The sequence below is a fragment of the Myotis myotis genome, unplaced genomic scaffold (assembly GCF_014108235.1).
Source record: "Myotis myotis isolate mMyoMyo1 unplaced genomic scaffold, mMyoMyo1.p scaffold_m19_p_10, whole genome shotgun sequence".
Taxonomy (NCBI): Eukaryota; Metazoa; Chordata; class Mammalia; order Chiroptera; family Vespertilionidae; genus Myotis; species Myotis myotis.
The window spans coordinates 54,426,451-54,446,713 of NW_023416314.1; the positions used below are offsets into that span (position 1 = coordinate 54,426,451).

Below are 20,263 nucleotides of genomic sequence, written 5' to 3' on the forward strand. Positions count from 1 at the left end.
GAAATCCGAAACTGCTGCTTTCCCCTTCCTGGAGCTGGGTCATTTGGAAAGTGTGGTAAGAGGACTGTATTGCAGCCCCTCCTCTGTAGACAGCAGGCCTGGAGTAGATGCTGGTGGTGCCAGGGCAGAGTAGCAAGCACCCCAGATCCCCCTTTCATTTCTAACCTCCCCGGGTAGGAAGGAAAGCACATGAGACTTAGCTTGGTGACCTTGACCAAGCAACAGCATCTCCGAAGCCATTTCACTTCTGTAAAAATGGAGCCAATGGAAGATCAAACGAGAGGCAAAATCTAGGAACATGTGGTAAACTTTGCGTTTCTAAGGGAACCCAGGAGGAATGATGCTCCACACCAAGAATTTGCCCTTGAGGTCTGTTAGATAAATTTTCATTTTCTTCCCATAGTGCCCTAATTGGTCAAATGAAAATGTTAAATACATTTTAGAAAAGCTTTAATTTCAACAATTTATGATTAAAAATACATTTATAAATAATTTTTCCATAGACTTGATTGAGGATTGTTGCAAACTTTACAAAAAGACAGACTGCAACAAAAACAGATTAAAGTTACAAAAAATATAGCTATAGTTCTATTTAAAAATACATTATACATCACAGCTTTTTCTTTGTGCAAAGTTTAAGAGAATGCTGTGTTAGGCATGTCACATATTCACTCAAAGGAAAGTAAACTTTAATACAGTTACTTTGCATAATGGTATAGGCACAGGTGAAATAATTCATTCTTTTCCCCTAGAAGTTAATATACCTTAGTTCAACATTTTACTTTTATTTTTTAGGATTAATGACGAATTCAGCTTAATACAAATATATATATATATATATATATATATATATATATATATATATATATATATGAAAATAAGTGTTTTTTTTTGAAATTAAGTAAACCCCCAACGTATTTACAGTATTTTCAGGGAATGTGTTCTCCAAACCAATCTGAGTACATTTTCTCTATTAAACAACTCTTTAGAAAATTAAATGAAGCCAAATTTGTCAATTAATGGACATCCTCCGTTGACACTTCCAGTTTTCGCTGTGGGACAAAGAGAGTTCCTATGGAGGTTTTATTAGCACCATCAAAATCCATGCAGGGTGAGCCCGTCGATTTCATTGGTCCACCTGGGGTACGGAAGAAACTTTCAGCCACTAATTGTGACCCTTTGGGTGTTACTGGAACAGGCTGATTGGAAAGAGAGGAATGGAATAAAGAAGTCAAACCCACACCACAGACAGGTATGCTCTAACTCTAGCAGCCTTATGAGACTGGACTAGAAGGCCATGTCACACGTGGGAGCCCAGCATACTTTGAAATCGGCTAGGTAAGCCTGGATGAGTTTTCCATTCTCAGCTATTGTTGTTAAGGCAAGAAAAAAAGCTCACAGTAACGCAATAATATGCATTATTTGCACACTTTTTCCAGGCTTGGAGAGCAGGCAGGCCTTCAGGCTCCTCACTCCCCCATCATTTCCCTCTCCAAAGAAGAAAAGCAAAAGCAAGTCTGACATTTGGGACTTAATAACCCCAGGGAAAAAATAAGTTAAATGGAAATACTCTCACCTGCTGTGCCCCTATCATAGCAAGGGACTGTCCATTCGGTTGGTTCTGGCCCAGGACTGGCGAGTTATACCGGGTGGCCCTTCCTTGCTGAGTGCCTGCATGTTCTGGTACGACACTAACAGCCTCTATTCTTGGGGACATGGGAAGAGTTGCGGGCCCGGAGCTGGCAGACACCTGCACACTGGGGGAGATGAGCCCCAAGTGCTGCAGGGTGAAGTTTACAATGGCTGAGCTTGGGTTCTGGACAGGAATGGGGTGGCTCGAACTGAGAGCCGGGCTGTTCCCTACAGGTATGGCTGCCACGGAAGTTGGTGAGACCATTAGCTTCAAAGGTGTTACATGAAAAGAGGGAAAATTAACAGCAGTGAGTTCAGATGATGTCACTGGAATAACACCTGGGAAGAAAAGGAGGGAAAATATCTTAAAAGCACAGGCATTTGTCCAAGAAGTTTACAAGGTTTAAGTGAACTTGAGACTGACCCATCTATAAAACCCTAATATGCAAATAGACTTAGGGGTGGAACAACTGAACCGGTTGCTATGACATGCGCTGACCACCAAGGTGGGCACACGCAGAACATGGTGGGCATCAGCTGCAGCAGGATGGTGGAGCAGGTGCGCGGGGGTGCCAGACCAAGGTGGGACATTGGTCGCTGTCATCGGGGTGAGCCTCTGGTGGTTACTGAAAATTCTTTGCTCCTGCGTGCCGCGGTCTCGCCCGGTGCTTGCACCCGCTGCCGGCCCTGATCACCCCTGAGGGCTTCTCCACCATGCCCTGCTCCTGAGGGGTGATTGGGGCAGCAGCCGCCCCTCACACCCACTGGTGGTGCCAGCCCTGCTCACACCCACTGCTGGCACCAGCCCCAATTGCTCTGTGTTGCCAGAGGGTGTGGCGCCATCAACACGTGAGAGCAGCAGAGGCGGGAGTGGGGCTGCCGGCAGACAAGGGACTGGGGGCTGCAACGGGAGGGGCCGGGCGGGGTTGCGGGAAATGGGCCAAGGCCTGTCCCTGTGCCCACTACAGCCTTGTGGCCCATAGTTCCTTTCAAAGTGCATGAATTCGTGCACTGGGCCCCTCGTGTTTGAATAAATGCTTGATGTACACTCACCTGCGATCGGGGAGCTGTAGATCCTGTGGTTTGGGGAAGGTGTACCTGAGTTTTCTTTACTAGACAAAAGGGACTCTGCCCCCAGGGATGAGCACTGGGTGAGAGGGATTAGATATCCTGATGGGAACAGTGTCTAGAAAACAAAGAGGAAGCGTTTATTTTAAACACAAATACTGGAAGAAAAATGGCCCTGTGCCTCTTCCAGGACTAATATACCTTGGTGGTTGTCTCATTAGACTGATGCTTTCAAACAGTGGGGCTACAGGCAGGACAGCTATACAGCTCCCTGAAGACAATATCCCTCCCTTCCATTCTAACACTTGGCCTGAGTCATACAAACCATGGATATTTTTTCCATTGATTTTAAAGACTGGAAGGGAGGCAGGGGAAGGAGAGAGAGAGAGAAACATCGTTGTGAGAGAGACATATTGATAGGTTGCCTCCTGCATGAGCCTTAACAAGAGCTGGGGATCAAACCTGCAACCCAGGTATAGGTCCTTGACCAGGAATCGAACCCGTGACCCTTCAGTGTGCAGGCTGGTGATCTAACCATTGAGCCCACCAGCCAGGGCACAAACCATGTGTTTCTTAAATGCCCTCTGTGGCCTTAAGTGTCATAACGCTACCATTGAGTCTGCTTAGAGTAGGATTCACCCAGCAGATCCCCTTCACGCTGACATTCTAATTCCTGCTCCGACTCCTTGGTATGATGTGGTGCTAACTGTGGGAACCAAGTTAATGCAGTTAGACACCATAGTGGCACTGTTATGTTATGATGGATTGTTCTTGAATTACATAGAATGGTATTTTCCAAAGAGTATTCTGAGGTACCCTAGTTTCAGGGGATGCAAGCAGTCACTGCTTGAATCATGCTCACGTATGTTTGGGAACTGCTGAATTCAACAAAGGAAAATGGTGTTTTAATTAGAGAATTTCTTTAATAGTGCATGCATTGTAAACCTCCAAGGCGGGGGCCTCCAGCCTGTAGCATTTCCCAGGCTATCTGGCAACTAAATTTTTGGTAGTATTGGAATTCAGAGAAAACACATTTTAAGAAATGTTGACTTAGAGAAGGGGGTTGCCAAATCATGGGCCAAAAGCCAGCCTCCTCTCTGTTTTTGTAAGTAAAATTGCATCGGAACACAGCCATGCCCATTCATTTACGCATTGTCTGTAGCTGCTTTCCTATTTTCTTTTTACCATGGCAGAGTGGAATAGGTACAACGGAGACATATGGTCTACAAAGTCAAAAATATTTACTATCTTGTCCTTTACAGAATGATGTTTACTGACCCCTGACTTAGAACAAAGGAATTATACATCTACAGATTTGTTTCTAATACTTTAGGTTCTAATGATTATCAAGAAAACGTGCTTATACTATTACAAACTAAAGAGCATGGCACTAGAATTCAAAAACTAAGGTAAAAAAAGAGAACGGATTAATTCACCTGAGAGACTCACTGCCATGCAGCAAAAGCTTTAGGCAATAACATTACAGACCAATGGAAATGGCCAAAGTGTTAGGCTGTGTGCATCCTCCCCGTGCCTGCTAGATCACTGTACCTGAGCAAACAGAGAAAGCCCAAGAAGCCTGCTTCAGTCTTACCCTGAGCAGGACTGGCAATAGCTAAAAGCAGCTCTTGTAAACAGGTGTGTGTGTGTGTGTGTGTGTGTGTGTGTGTGTGTCCTTTTATCTTCCTCCAGATCTTCCTCTGGACATTGTTAAAACAACAGTCTACACTTTGATCTAGCTGTTAATAGGTCCTGTCTTTTCCTTGGGAACCAGTCAGTTCAGAATCCACAATGCTAAAAGTGGACCACAAACTTTAAAATTCAGTTTCTTAGCTGCTTGGCACTGTTCATTCTCTTTACTGGTAGGTTCCTTGAAAGGGATAGAAATTTTTAACCCATGAAAATAGGGATTTTACAAATCCTCTTTGCTATTTTGCTATTGTTAATCATGCTTTCGTGGTACAAGTTGCTGGTTTAATTCTTTCAAGTCTTTAGCAAAACCTGTAGTACTCCATTAATAGTTATTTTTCAGTTTTCTGCAAACCACATTCATCATAACATCTTTTAGCCTACCATGCCAATTCCCTTTTTGAAAAAAAAATAAAAATTATTAAGTGAACAGGATGAATGAATTTGACATATTTCAACTTGCATGTTATGATCTCATCTAGCTTACATTAGCCCTCTTACCCCCTCTTCCTATTACACATTCTATTTTATTTTCACTGTAGTTCTTATTATTTACTGATATGTTTGTGTTATTTGTATACTGTCTTCTCTCCACCCTCAGAAGTGTAGAATCTTAGTAAATGTTTGCTGAATGAATTAACACACAAATTAATACATTTTCTTTGTTCTGCTCAGTTCATGCTAAAAAGAAATGGTCAAAATGAAGTCACAGAGATGAAAAAAGAAGCAGGGGGACATGGAAAATCTATCCACTGAAAACCCTAATCCTGAATAACTAAGTGAGCAACAGGAGACCATTATTAAATTACCCCATTGGCCCGAAGAGATTATGGACATCCCAAAAAAATCCATTCAGGCACAAGCCTTGTATTTTCTCCCTAGCATGGATATTAAATACAAGACGATACTATACTAAGAGATTTTGAACGGTTACCATGAGGCCATCCCAAGGGAAGACTTGACAAACTCTAAAGCCTCCTTAATAATAAGTTACAGATAATACCCTTCATCTTATAAGAATCACATCCCTTTACATATATCATCACGTAATAAATTCACCTAGCCTCACAAAAACTGTAATAGGGCCCTGGGCAAGTACCCAAAAGTAACCATCACCAAAAGAAGGTGCTGGGTTTGGTTTGGTTTGGACCACAGCACAGTGTTTTATACCCAGATGATCGGGAAAAACTGGTGGAACAAATTCGTTATAGATGTGGGAAAACAAGATGTAGAGAAATAAAATAACGCGAATTAGTAGCAGGGACAGAATGAGAGATTAACTTCTGCTTCCACATTGAGTGGTGCTCATTCTGTGATCGTGTCTTTCACATATAATTGTCCTAAGGGAGGAAAATGAGATAATGTATGTAAAAGTGCCTAATCTTTCTGACATCCAATAAATGTTAATTCCTTCTTGAACTAAACTCCACCTAGGGAAAAAATGATCTGGAACATCACAATCCCTAGAAACCAGTGTGTCAAATATACTTACAAGTTAATATTTTTCTACTTACACAAAATAGAAATTTTGGTTTACATTTTAGAAAGTAAAAACAGGGGGAACAATTTATCTTCTAGGCAACAGGTGCCAGTTACATGACATCAAACAAACATTAGGCACTGACTCAGAAAGTAGGAGTCACCGGAACCCCACGTATCCATCCATTCATTGGGGGTTACATCTGCTTATAAATTATTTAAGACTTTCATGACAGGTGTTTGCATTCCAGTGTGTGGTGGAGAAATGGACTTAAGGACAACCACCCGTGGTGCTTTAAAAAGACAGCAAATAATCCCTTCCTCCAAAGGCTAAAAATGTCCCTGCCATCGTCCCAGCCAGGGGATTAGCTGTCTGGGGCTTTGTTTGCATTACGGATGCTAAGGAACAGTTCCTTGTCTTCTGAGAGACTGCTCTTTGCTCTGGCAGATTTTACAAGCCACCAAATTCTCCTCTAATTAATTGGGAAGTCCCTAATACTTTGTACATTGCAAGGGTGTACTTACTGCGGAGACATTTTCAAATCCTTTCAGGTTCTCTTTAAATTTCTTTTTGGAACCACTGTCTTCGAGCATGCTTGCCCTCTTTGAGCCTCTCTCTCCAGCAGGTTCTGTGTCTTGGTTCTGTGCACCATGTCTCTCCGGCATGGGCAACAGGCTTCCGGGCCTGATGGAGACATTGGGCTTGGTGGCATCGTTGGCTGCTTTCTCAGTGGTGGCATCAGTGCAGTCTTTTGATCTCGTAGCTTCAGAAGAGGGGTTAGGGCAGACTGTCGGGCTCAGGCCTTGGGGCAGTGTCATGGTGTGGGTTTGGGCAGGCTGCAAGTAGATGGCATAGGACGTGCCCGAAGGGGCTTGAGGTAGGATCACGGGCACCGCTGATGACAATGGGCTGGGGAACAGAGGGACCACCCCCAGGGGCTGGATGAGGGGCGGTGCTGGGAGCTCCAGCTCAGCATTCACGGAGGAGTCCAGAGGGGCCACTGGTTTGCAGGGCCCAGATCTCACCAGCTGTGGTTTTGCTTTCTTTCTGGGTTCACTAAAAGACAAGATTTAAAACATGACATAAACACATTTTCTCTAAAATGTTCTACCACTTTAGATTGCCCCAGGTTGAAAGCCTTGCCTTTATGAAACCAGCAGATAGTTTCTGTAATATTTTGCTATGAGTTTCAGAAAAGACTGTCTCCCCAGTTTCCAAGGCTAGTGCCTTTTCTTACATAAAGTAAGTAATCCAATGGTGCAACTAAGTCATTCATCTCACCTACCTTGATTGTCAACCTACCTTGATTGCTCTTCTAACTGCATTTTGCAGATTGCTGCAAGCTGAGCCATTTTACTTGGAAAGGGTGCAGAATTCTGAGAACTCTCAGCTGGTAAAATAGAAAGAAGGGGGGTGGGTATTGGCCAAAGCGAAAGAATAAATGCTCACGCAGATGACAGGTCACTGAAGCCCAAGGAACACAAAAATGCATCTCCCCCCAAAGCACACAGCAGTTAAATGAAAACCCCCACAAACTACTTATCCTCTAATAATTGGAGTCTAATTCATGCATAAGTTAGGCTTCAAGGGGGGTTAAGCATATGGATATGGAAACAATTCTCCTACAAGTCCCATAGGGATCTAAAAAAAATCAGATAATAAGGAATTCTTCTGAGCAGAGCCCTGACATGATTGAAAACACACCTTTGCTGGTCTTGATAGGGCTACTTGGAGCAGAATTGATCTTTCTCCGGTCACTTTCTATGCTCTTTACCAGTTTGATAAGAGATGGGTGCCGCGTAAAGTTTGGCTTCCTGTGTGTGGAAAAGAGGTTTTTGGCACAGTTCTCTTTTGAAGGCTGCCTCACTTCCACGTCTGAGGTGGAGAAAGAAATGACGGGGTTCACACCTGAAAGAGAAAAGGGCGGGGTGTTAAAACGTGGGCGACTCTTCCTCTTGGGATGTAAGGCCAAAGCAGGTCTAACATGATTTTAGGAATTAAATGGCAGCAGTTGTAGATCACCAATCACATGCCAGACACTGTTATGGGTTTTTATCTAAACAAAACTTTGTTTATCCTAATAAATAAATTCTGAGATAAGATTTCATACTTAGCATTTCGAAAACCCATTGTAACATATAACCAGTGGTGTGCTATGGCATAATTATTGGGTTTTTTTTTCTTCTTATTGATATATAAAGAATTGTGCATCTTATAATCAGTGGTCTTTTATTTTTTTAATCCTCACCCCAGGATGTTTTTCATTGATTCTAGAGAGGAAGGGAGAGGGAGAGAGAAACATTGATAGGTTGCCTCCCACATGTGCCCCAGCTGGGGATTGAACCCACAACCTGGGTATGTGCCCTGACTGGGAATTGAACCCACGACCCTTCAGCGTATGAGAGGATGGCCCAAGCCACTGAGCAACATTGGCCAGAGCATCAGTGGAGTCTTAATCTGATGAAATACGGTGACCCTCACTGCTATGGACTGAATATGTGTGCGCCCTCCCACCCACCCAATTCATATGTCAAAACATAATGCTCAATATAATATTAGGAAGTAGGGCCTGTGGGAGGTGCTAAGGTCATGAGGGCAGAGCCTTCTTGAACAGGATTAGAACTCACGGAGCTCCTCTTCCCTCATGTGAGCTTACAATGAAAACTTTGATTTTGGACTTCCAAAACTGTGAGAAACAAATTTCTGTTGTTTATAAGCCACTCAGTCAATGGTATTGTTATAGCAGCCTGAACACACTAAGTAAGACACTCTCAACAACTCCACGAGGGAGGTACTTCTCAGGAAATGCACCCCCATTTCAGACCTTAACCAACTGAGGCATGGTCTCTCAGCTGGTGGAATGTGGGCCTGAGATACGAACTCCACCAGGGTGGCCCCAGAGCCTGCACTCCACATCCCTGGGCCAAAGGACCTCTCTCTGAGATTACATCCCACCTCACAGTAACCTCACAACGGCACCACGGTTCTCCCCATTTTGAGGTGAGGAAATGCAGCCTTGGAGGAGTAACGTGCCTAAGGCCACACAGCTAGTAAGTGGCAGAGCTGATACTGGACACTAAGTCTCCCTCTGCCTCCACAGCCCATGTTCTTGCCACTTTCTAACACTTCTGTACGGGAGCTTTGATGGAATGCATTGTCAGAATCCCAGAGTTGAAATGGAGACTAGGATACTGACCCCGGAACGAATTCATTATATATTCTCCATGTGGACAGGCTCTGTCATGGTCACTGAGAAGCATAAGAACGATAGCCATAGTATCTTATGTTTTGTGGTGCTTTCAACTTTTCCAAATCCTTTCCCATACAGATTCTACCTCCTGGGCCCGCGTGGGAGGTGGTTATAAACCTTGGATTGATGATGGAGCTAGTAGCCAGACCAGGAGTCCTCAAACTACGGCCCGTGGGCTACATGCAAATACAAATATTGTATTTGTTCCCGTTTTGTTTTTTTTACTTCAAAATAAGATATGTGCATTGTGCATAAGAATTTGTTCATAGTTTTTTTTTAAACTATAGTCCGGCCCTCCAACGGTCTGAGGGACAGTGAACTGGCCCCCTGTTTAAAAAGTTTGAGGACCCCTGAGCCAGACCTTCCTTATTGCACTCATCTTCTCATTTATCCTGTATATGTTCTTCCCATGTGGAGTATGGGTAGGCAGGGGGAGGGAGAACAATCTCTAAATATGTGTTAATTCAAAACAATGAAGCAAGGAATTTAAGAAAGCAGATACATACCACTGGGGTTAGGACTGATTTCTGGGCCTGTCCATTTAAAAGCTGGTTTTCGGCCTCTTTCTTCAGTGACATGAACTTTCTTGATGAGATCCAGGCTACTCAGAACATTAGCTATATCATACAACCTCCTAATTTTTGCTGGGGAGAAAAAAATTCATATACACCACTTAATAGAATAATAAAAGATCAAAGGGCTTTGCTTCTTAAGGATTTCATATATTCAAAGAGCCATTCGATCCTAACCGGCAATGTTAGGTAGAGAAAATATGATTCTTTTAAAGTTAGCCTAGTGGTACTGCTTTAGTTAAAACAAAAAAGTAGTTTTAAATATTGAAAAGACTAAGTGACTGCTGGTACTGAATTGTGAAGTGACAGAAGCGTGTGTTGAAAAAGGAAAACTGACTGAATGAGATCACCCTGTCAGGAACATGTCACAGCTTTTTTGATAAAAAGTCACCATTACTGGACCATCTTCTAATGAGGATTCAGGAGAATTTTATGAACAAAAGAAATAAAGCATTAATGATAAATGCATTGCTTCCCTGCTTGTGAGAGTTTATAACAATAGACTGATTTAATATCATAAGTGTGGAAAGTTCCATAGCTCATCAAAATTTGTAAATGGTAAGACTGTCCTTATGTAATATGCAAAGACTAGATTTATTAATTCTACAGATCTTATATATCTGAATGAGTTTTGTGAGAGATAGTCTGCTTTTACCTCCAGCTTGGTAGTACAAAATTATAATTGAGCCCCTTCTTTCTAGCCACGCCAGAGATTCTGAGTTCCCTGGGGAATTCAGCAAATTACACACCTGCAGTTCCTGGAATGGTTTCTAAGACTGTGACTAACCAGGGAAATGGAGAGCTGAAAACTGGCGACTTAGAAAAGCAGGCAGCTCATTTGTAGTATCAGGACGTGTTTTCTGAAATTGCAGATCTCCCAAGCCAATTGTCAGCATTATTGCCTTTCTCTCTACTTAGTTTTATCTTGATAGAGGCACTATCAACCCACGGATGTCTGAATATACTTTCACGAGACGAGTACAGCTCTTCAGGGATGGGAAGGGGTCTGTGTGACAGCCCCCATGTGTTCCCATAGCCTCTGCTGTTGCTTGAGGTGGCTCTTCCTCACCATACAGCTGGATCCCCAAAGTGTCCCATGCTCAGGCTAGCCTCATTCCCTACTTGGTGGTTTGCTAATGCCTCCAGGCGAGATGGGCGTGCAGCACACCCCTCCCTGTCTGCTAAGCACTTTTTTCCACACCCTTTCTGCCTTCCTGGAGGTTCCTACAAAGTCTGTTATAGATGTGAGGGTAGAACTCTGTGCCAGGAATCCAATCTATAATCCTATTCCAACTTTGAGCAAATATTCCGGCCAAAACCACTCTTTTAAACTGGCAAACTGACTGTGCAGCAGGTCACTTCTGGGGACAATTTTAGAAGAGTTATTTGTACTCTGACATATGAGAGACAGTGGAAATAGCAGAGACCTGAGTTCCAGTCCCACTTTACAATTTACTGCTCATTTAAACTTCAGACAACCACAGATTGTATACTAGTAAAATGCGACAGTGCTACAGTAGCAAATGAGGTAACTTTTAAGAAACTATTTATAAGTCAAAGTGTCAGACAAATAAGAGTAGTTATTTGCATATCTTTTGGATCCTACACATTAGTTAAAGCAGGATGGCCATGGCTTCTGGGGAGAAGTGAAGATACAAAAGCATAATTAGAGAAGACCTGTTTATATAGCAAATATATTTGGAAATCAGTTTGTAACCGAGGTTTTATTGTTTAAGAATAGGTCCAAAAGTCCATGGAGTCATGACACTTACTTTTAAACTTGCTTTTATCCAAATCTTCCACGTGGTCCTCCCCAATTAAGATCTTGGCAGCAGTTTCTAGGCTCACTATCTGAGGCGTAGACACCAGAAACAGCATCACAAACTTCTGGCTCATCACTCTTAAAGACTTGTCTTTGCGGCTGTTTACAGAGGCTTTGAAGAAGGATGAGGATTAGAGAATTAAAAGGCATAAAGGGACAAGTGACTTCTAAAAATACCACCACCAGACCAGACAGTTGACAACTGCAGCACTTTAACGTGAAAGGCAGCAGTAGCTTTAGAGCAGTTTCCTAAGGAACCTTCTCTTAAGGCTTTTTGAATATCAGCTCTCACCTGCCCGAAATTCCACTCCAGGGAGTTCGACAAAACACATGTCTGCGTGTCCGTTTTGGTCCTTGTTTGCCTTGGTGACATGATCCTCTGTACCGCAACTCTTACTGAAGTCAAACTCTTTTTCATATTCCTTCTTCTTCATCATCATGATCTGCTCGGCATATCTGTTTTCCTCCCCGACGCTTTTCAAAGTCCCCAGGGTTTTGTTGAGATTATGCCGCCCGTGCCAAGTGTACCTGTTTTTGGCCAGGCGGCTCACCATGTGTAAACTCTCTAGGACATTCACGATATCGTAAATGCGTCGGCGCTCAACATCTACAAAGAATGAGCAGCTGTATGTTACTAGGGTCAGATTTTGGAATGTGTACAGAATTGAATAACTTTTTTTCTTCCATGGTTATTTGTCAGTAGGTTCTGGATGTTACAACTTATTTACACTCAACAAGGGTGAAGATGAGAAAGACATGTCCCTACTCTCAAAGGGTACAAATTAATTGACATGAATTAGCAGTGCCATTTATTGAGGGTCTACTATGTGCCATACGGCTTTAAGAAATTTCTAGTCTAACCGAGTGAGGTAGGTCTTATCCTGCACATTTGAATGAGGAGGAAACAGAGGCTCAGGCTGGCTAAGTGGCTCACCCCAGGGCACAAAGCCAGTAAGTGGCAAAATCAAATCTTTTATACTCCAAATCCCACACTTTACAACCTGTTTTTTTCCGTTACCCCCCCCCCCCAAACACACACACACACACACACAGACACACGGTTGTCATGATAGGTATAAGGAGCTGAGATTTCTTACTGTTCCTGGAACCTGCCAGATATGCCTGTGCCTGAAGGCCTTGGTGCTGGGCTATTCCTCTGCCTGGAATGCCTCTCCCAGATGTCCTCATGGTTCCCCACCTCAGTTCTTTCAAGTCCTTGCTCAGATGTTACCTTGTCAAACTGAGGCCTGACCTGACCGCTTACTTTAAAATTGCAAAGCACACCCCTAGCACTCCTGCTCAATCCTTTTATCGTGGTCCACGTTTTCTTATTTCCATAGCATGTATGACCTTCTAACTAACATACGTTATAATTTCTCATTATGTCCTTTGAATAGTGTCTATTGCTCCCACTAGAATGTTGATTCCATGGGAGCAGGCATTTTTCCTTTCTGTTCACTGATGTTATCACAAGCGGCTACAACACTGCCCAGCACATAGTAGGTGACCAGTAGATGCCTGCTGAATTACAGAGGACATTCGACATAGCTACAATGATGTAGGTAAATAGATGACTATCAATGGCATAGTCTTAAAATGTGAAGTAAATTAACCTTTATAAACATGTATTAGAAGATCAAAACTTTATGGCGTAATAGCTATATATTAAAATATCCTGCATATCTCTTCAAAGTTTAAGATCCTTTCAGGATTGAAAAGGTGCTCCAAATTTGCCGTAGACCTCTTCTTAGCTATAACTAGATTTAGTCTTTAAAGAAAGGAGTAAAAGGGGGCAGGGGGACACAGTAATTTTGCCAAACGCTCAGAAAACGCATTGGTCCTCAGAATAGCGTTGAGCAGCAGGGAGCGCTAAAGCCCTGCTCCTCCCCACCCAAGCTGCTGCTCATCAGAAACTGTGCAGACACCATTCCGCAGCCTGGCTTTTCAACCACAGAGCCAAGAGAGAAGTTTCAAGTTGTAGCTGCTTTGAAATAAGTCATAAAACAATGTTGCCTTCCTTTAAAGCTGCAGAGCTTTTGAAATGCAGTCCCAAGCAATCTCCACTGTGATTTTTTGCTTGTTTTAAGACTCACTGACATTGGAAACTATATGCCTTTATTCCTGAATTAATAGGGCTTTAGAGATTCATAATTCTCTGTGGCCTTCTTTGTGTCACTACAAACACTGTCTAGATGAGCGTGGGTCTGAAGGAGTATGTCCACGTAGTCACTTTAACTATTCACCATTTCAGCGAGCTGTTTGCATACTTACTAAGTTCCTCAGCTACTTCGTCAAGACAGATGTCGTTATTCACAGCAGGGTTGGGATAGTTAGGATATCGTGCTAAGAACTTATGACACAATAATCCTAAGCTTTTCTCTTTTCGACTTGGTTGGGATTTTTCACATTCGTCTCCTGATAAGTGTTCCTACAAAGGAAGAGGTAAATATGTCTCAATCTGAAATCAAGTTTGACAGATATATTAGGGGCATCTGCATTCTATGACTAACACTGGTACGAGTGCTTTGTTTCAATAGCTGCAAAATTGGGGGCTCAAGAAGAGGGGAAGTATAAGGAGTGGAGCCAGTATAAGCTGTGTGGCAGATCTAAAAGGGAAGCTTTAGCTGCAAAAGTCAAAGATTTAGAATTCCCAGTGCTATAATGGAAGGGGTTCAAATCTTTCTGGTGCTTTGAAGGAGCTAATAGTCTGGGGATGGTGATGCATTATATTGCTGGCATTTCTTCAATGGCTACTCGTCTCCCCCCAAATCCCTTCAGTCCTCTGCAAACCTACGTGTAAACAATCTTTGGGCTTAGGTAATCCATTTCTGTTGCTGACCATCCCCCTTTTCTGATCTCTGTTGCGGATCTCGGGGCTCACGGCACTGATGAGCATTTTCAGGTTGGCTGTTGGTGTCCAGGGTTCTCCCTGGGAGGTTTCCTTGGGCTTGGTGGGTGTGGTTAAAGGGCCAAAGTCAGGCTGGATCTCTGCCAACACTATATTTGCTGCAGTGGATTCTTTCAGAGGTGTTTTCATCTGTCCCCTTTTATGTGGCTCAAAAAAGAGATTTTCCTGGTTTAAAACAATAATTAAATTCACTGTAAAACAGGATTTATCAGATAGCTTTTGACTTTAGAAATTATACAATAAATAGAATATTGCTACGGGAAAGAGTGCCAAAGGAGGTTGCAGAGTTGATTAAATTAGTAACGATATTGATACCTGTCCATTCTAAAAACTAAAACTCCCATTTTTTTTTATTTTGCAACAAAGCATGGATTTAATTTTTTTCATATCTTGTTCTAAGGATTAAAAAAATTCAGAACTTACATATTTTTAACTTTTTATGTTGAAATAATTTTAGCTTTAGAGTTAAGTTGCAAAGATAGCATAGAGAGTTTCTATACCTTTCACTCAGCTTCCCTTAACACAAGTGAAATTTTAATAAATAAAGGTTTCTGTTGCAGAAACAATGTCCCATTCATCTGTGTATCCAGCACAATGGCTGCATGCAGTAGGTGCTCAATAAAACAGCACTGATGTAGAAGTCAGAGAGCCAAGAAGACGAGGGCGAGGGCTAGCACGTGGTCAGACTTGCTGGTAAAAATCCAGTAGGGAGCAAAATCCAGAGTGCCAAAAAGTAGGATTTCTGACCAGAAAAGGCTGCCCTTAGAATATCTACCCCTTCACTTTACTGATGGAGAATAAAATTAGTTACTCAAAGTCACAAAGCTACTCTCTGGCAGTGGGGGAACTGCTACTGAGACATAAGAGGGTAAATTGACAGCAATTCAGAAATAAGACTAACTGAGACAATGTTTCTTCTACTTTTGGACACTGGGGACCTCACACATCCTTCCAATCTATTTTTAAAGAAAATGCTTGGAATGGCAATAAGCGAAAGAATAGGGAGACACACTAATTCCTCAGTGACTTTAGAAACAAAGATTAATGGGACTATTTTGTATGCCTGTGACTCCTTAGGATTTATCAAGTGCTTTTCCATTTGTATTTTCACCAAATCCTACAGTCCCATTCTGCAGAAGAGGACAGCCAGGCTTAGAGAAGCCACACCCGACATGAACCCTCAATCCAACTATGGCAGTCTTACATAAGGCCACGTAAGGGATCCAATGGGAAACCCTCCTGAACATGTGTAGGGAGAGGTGCTCACCCAGGAAAGAATTTTTCTAAAGGCTACTGTCCCTAGCCTCAGGCTATCAAAGTAACCGCCAAAACCGCCATTTTCTCAGTTGACTAATATATAAAACTTTTTGGAAATTTGCACATTTCTTTTTTTGTTAACTTAACGCCAGTCAAGACACTCCCGCTGACAATTCTTTTGCAATTTTACAAAAATGTTTTTTTCCCTCAGAGTGTTTGCAGACCGTATAGTTAAAGAAGCTGGTGATTTAGTAAAAAATTATCTTAATATATAACATATCTTACTTAAATAATATAATAAATAAAATATCTTAAAAGAGGTCCAAACTTAAATCATGTCAAATGACCTTTCTGAATTCCTTTCGTTCAAAAATTCTCAGAAATATCATAATAAACCTAACAAATTTTACTATTCTTAAAAATAACTTTTCTCTCTGCTTATCTCTTTGAGACTTAAGATTATTTTAACTCTGGGCAACTGTCTCCCTCTTCAAAAATTAAATTTCCCTTCCTTATGGATTTTTACAGAAGCCAACTAAAAGAGGATGTAGAATTATTGAGATATTGGATATTGAAAAATTATGAGTTAAATCGGGATAATTTCTTTAAAACAAAGGATAAATACTGAAGTTAAAAAGGTACCCTTTCGTTCTCCATCCTGTAAATTTCTCATACTTTTAGAGTCCCTTAAGAAATCAAAAATCTGAAGTTCCTCCAAATATCTTGATGGTTCAAGTGGTCCACACAATTTGATTAAAAAGTTTAATATCCTTAAAGAAAAAAGGAAATAGCAAAATTAAAGAAAAATAAAAGCGGGAGATCCACTGAAAATTCCTTCACGGACACCATAGGCTACGGAAACAAAGACTAACGAAAACTGACAATCTGCATTTCCATTTTATTCCAGACCAGAGATAGCCCCCTTGGGCAGGGAACTCCATCAAACGCCAGTAAAGTCTTCCAGCAAACGGATCCGCTGTAATGGGACTTCAAACAACCCACAGAATTCCCAGTGACAGCCCTCTCTCACCTTTAGAGAAGTCAGGCCGCTCTCGGAAGCCCTCCGAAGGAACTGGAGCAAGCTCAGGCACCCACCTAGCCACAGGTCAGGGCTGAGACTCAGCTCGCGAGCCCAGGTTCCGCTGAACTGACACGACCCCAAGAATCTGGTTAAAAGTCTGAATTTCGATGCTAGTATTTCTCCCTTCACACACACACACACACACACACACACACACACACACACACACACACACACACACAGGCTCAGCAGTAAAGTCTTGTAAAATAGCTTGATAGGCAACTTCCAAATTCAGTTCTTAATCTCCAAACACACTCTGGGCATTTAAAGAACGCCTTATGATTCAGGTTTTTATAAAGATTTTCCTAAAGATGCAAAGCGCTATGTACTAGCTATTCGGAGCGCCAGTTCGCGCCACGATGTTGAACCCCACCCTGGAGGACTGCCCTTGCTCAGTAAGGTAACCAGGTACCGTCCCGCTGGCGCCACACGCTTCGCACGCAGCGCTCTTTCCCCTCCACCAGGTCAATTGCCCCCTCCCCCCCCAGGCCCGGTTCGCGCGCCGCCCGCGGGGCAGTTTCCGGACAGCATCCTCGCGGTTTCCAGGGCAACGGTTGCCGACCACTCAGAGAGTCACCCGCGGGCCTGTGATTGGTTGGAGGTGCCAGGGGCGGGCCCGGACCTTCCGCCCTCGATTTAAAAATTTGGCGCGGAAAGCCGGACTGTGGCCGGCGCCGCCCCTTAGCAGCGCGGGGCTAGAGCGCGGGCAAACCCGCGCCCGGAACCTCGGCACCCCGCCCCTCCCCCTCGCTCGCCCCCTCCCCTCTGCGCGGGAGCTCAGCTCCTCCCTCCGCGGCCCCCGGCGGAGCGAGAGGCGGGAAACGGCCGCCGCTGCCGCAGCCCTTCCCAGCGCTCTCCCCGTGCCCGGCCGGCCGGGCGCTGCTCCCCTCGGCGTCCCGCTGACCTGTCAGTTCACCTCACGGTTGGAGCGGGCGGAATCTGAGCGGGGACTCCTCGGCACCTTTTCCCCACTCAGGCTCCAGAGCCCCGCGAGTCGGGCCGTCAGTCGGTCCTTGTGCCGCGCCGAGGTGGGTGCCAGAAGGCAACGCCGGAACCGGGACTGGCAGGCCGGCGGGAGAGCAGAGGTAGCGTGACCGTCCAGGAGCAGTCAAGCCCCCGATTTGAAATTAACCCGCTCCCCGCGCGAGCCCATCCCGCGGGCAGGGCGGGCCGCTCCCCTCCCCCACGCCCACTCTTCCCGGCCCCGGACATCGCGCGCCAATCCGAGCCTCCGGATCCGAACCGGCCGCGAATCACCGTCCAGGCGCCGCCCTCCGGTCCCGCCTCTACGACGGTGTTGGGGGAAAAGTTCAGCAACTTTTTTTTTCCTTTTAATTTGCAAGCACCCCCTCCCCTGACTCAGAGTTGGGGAATGAAGTTTGGCCCTGCAGGGGCCATCGGACGGGGACGCGCGCGCTCTGCGATCCCCTGCCCAGCCCCAGATCCATTCCCCTGCCTTCGGACCCCAGGCGGGACCATTCCCCCTGCCATCCCTGGCATGCATTATTGTGCCGTTCGCCATCTGCCCCATGCCCCGAAAAGAAATTGGTGTGTGGAGGGGGAGGCTTGGCCAACGGGGGCCGAACTCGATGGGCGCGGGGTGTTGGCCGAGCCGTGAGAACTCAGGTGTGTGAAGAGGAGGGTTAGGGTTGAACACCAGCCAGGCTTGCTGGGCGTCCGCCGTTCCCGCTCCTGGTCTCCCACCCGCTCCTCCCTTTCCCCTCCCTGTCGTCTTCCCTCTTTTCCCTGTTTCCCAGCCTCAGGAAACTTCAACATGAAATATTATATAGTTCTAGATTGATAGTAGGACTGGGAGACGCTGTAGTCCCCCACGGTTCGTTTTTCGGACGGGGAAACCGGAGCCCGGCGGCAGCGCGCCTTGCCTGCGCCCTAGTTGTCCTGCTCCTGTTATTTGCCCTAAAACGTTTCCCCTTTTGTGGGGTTCTGCGTTGGAGTTCCGGGGCCGCTGGCATTGCCCAACCACACCTAGATCAGGGCGCCCGTCTCTCGGCTGTTCCGTGCGAGGGCTTCCTCCTTTCTTGTAATCTCGTGTGTCAACTACAGCAAGTCCTGGGCTACGATTCCCCGGTCCCATCGTCTACTTTGTGTCTGTGAATCACCCGGTGCTGACTTGCGGCGCGGGACATTTTTACATTCCCGGATGCGATATAAGGGCCTGGATACTGTGATACTGAGGCTGCGGTCACCGTGCTACAGCGACCGGCCGCAGGCCCAGAGGCCGGGTGACAAGCAGTGGCTCTTCCCCCAGCAGAACTCGACCTCAGTGCGCAGGGTGATCGCCCGTAAGGTGCCTCTGTCCTCCCTTCGCTGCCAGCCTGGCACGGCCCATCCTGGCTCCTGGCAAGTGTTGTTGCTCAAGAAAGCGTTGGACCTGAAAGCGGGCTCTTGGGTTGCCTCCAGCTCTCGGAATTAAAATAAAGCGAGGGTCACAGCACCGAGCGGCGTTCTTCCTGAGCCCCGTACACCTTTTCTGGAGCAAGGTGCAGGTATAAACGCATCAGCCAAAGTGGGCAGTTGGTGCTTCTGCTCTAGCCACTATATGTTTCACAAATTGTGCTGCCCCTCCTCCCTCCTGGTACCCATAGGAGTGCTCCCGTTCAGCTTTGCCCCGCTCCCTTAAGTTTTTACGGCCCGGAGTCCTCTTTAGGTTTACTGCCCAGCCAAGAGAGAAGCAGCCGATCTATTCAGAGAGGATAGGTTGAAATCTGTTTTCTTACTTCCCCATCAAATGTGTTTTCCAGTTATTAGTTACATAATCCATGGGGATATTCATGCATTTGTTACTGGTCTTTTGTTCATTATGCTGTGTCATGTGTGTCACTGAAGTTAGACCAGTTTTTCAACTGTACCGCCGTACTTGCAGCTTATAGAACTTGGAGGGCTGAGATATTATGAAACACGTTCAGCACTAAACAATGAAAAAAGATATCAGAGGTAAAGGGGGCGATGGGCATCATTTGAGGTGTCTAGATTCAAAGGTACCTTTCAGGATTTCTAAATCATGCCCATTTTCATCATCACCAGAGCCTCACACACCGTGTGTGAAAAGATCAGGCCCCTCTCCCACTGACAGGGTGGCTGAGGGGCTAAGGAAGGAGTTGCTCTGGCGAGTGGGCTCCTAACCTTTCCTTCTTGCCCTCTTGCCACCGCCACCTCCCCCTCCCCAACCCCCAGTGATCCCATCACCAGCTCCATTTCCTGACCCCGTAGGGCAATGCGGGGTTGTGCTGTTTCTGTAGTACATGTAGGTACAGTCACCACAAAACAGCTGTCTAGAGCTTTAAATTTCACAAATCCCTGTATGCTGGGTTAGATCACAGGTGCTCACGACTGTATCTCAGCCCTCCCCAGTCCTTTTGCCTAGTTGGTTACTCTGCTCAAAAGTTGTGTTGGGTCTAATCTGGGCAGAGTTTAAAGAGGGTTGATATGACGGGATGCAGGAGATGGGAGGGTCTGAGAGCTGGCTCCTGCTGACTGTGGAGC

At 44.9% G+C, this 20,263-nt stretch overlaps 1 protein-coding gene across 6 annotated transcripts; it reads right to left on the reverse strand.

Moving 5' to 3' along the window:
• Positions 1 to 433: 433 nt before the first annotated feature.
• Positions 434 to 17,885, reverse strand: E2F8 (E2F transcription factor 8). 6 transcript variants are annotated; one of them, XM_036325642.1, is made up of 14 exons: positions 17,664 to 17,885; positions 16,709 to 16,825; positions 16,321 to 16,448; positions 14,308 to 14,586; positions 13,785 to 13,941; positions 11,806 to 12,120; positions 11,464 to 11,625; positions 9,626 to 9,763; positions 7,574 to 7,777; positions 7,172 to 7,259; positions 6,394 to 6,925; positions 2,686 to 2,818; positions 1,577 to 1,971; positions 434 to 1,199 (listed from the first exon to the last, which is right to left on the reverse strand). In XM_036325642.1, exons 3-14 carry the CDS (start codon positions 16,333 to 16,335, stop codon positions 1,017 to 1,019), a joined length of 2,601 nt encoding a protein of 866 aa, XP_036181535.1. In that variant the 5' UTR covers positions 16,336 to 16,448; positions 16,709 to 16,825; positions 17,664 to 17,885; the 3' UTR covers positions 434 to 1,016. The 6 variants fall into 6 exon arrangements, 5 of the variants coding, with proteins under 5 accessions (XP_036181535.1, XP_036181538.1, XP_036181537.1 ...); XR_004970453.1 differs by having other exon boundaries at positions 1,058 to 1,199; positions 1,577 to 1,900; XM_036325645.1 differs by lacking the exon at positions 16,709 to 16,825 and having other exon boundaries at positions 17,676 to 17,885.
• Positions 17,886 to 20,263: the final 2,378 nt, after the last annotated feature.

Bases quoted from the DNA above. Each gene is read 5' to 3' on its own strand.
- E2F8 (XM_036325645.1), bottom strand. The intron at 13,942-14,307 runs GTAGGTTTGCAG...CTTCCTTTGTAG, and splicing joins AGCCCAAAGATTGTTTACAC to GAACACTTATCAGGAGACGA. The intron at 9,764-11,463 runs GTAAGTGTCATG...TTTTCTCCCCAG, and splicing joins GGATAAAAGCAAGTTTAAAA to CAAAAATTAGGAGGTTGTAT.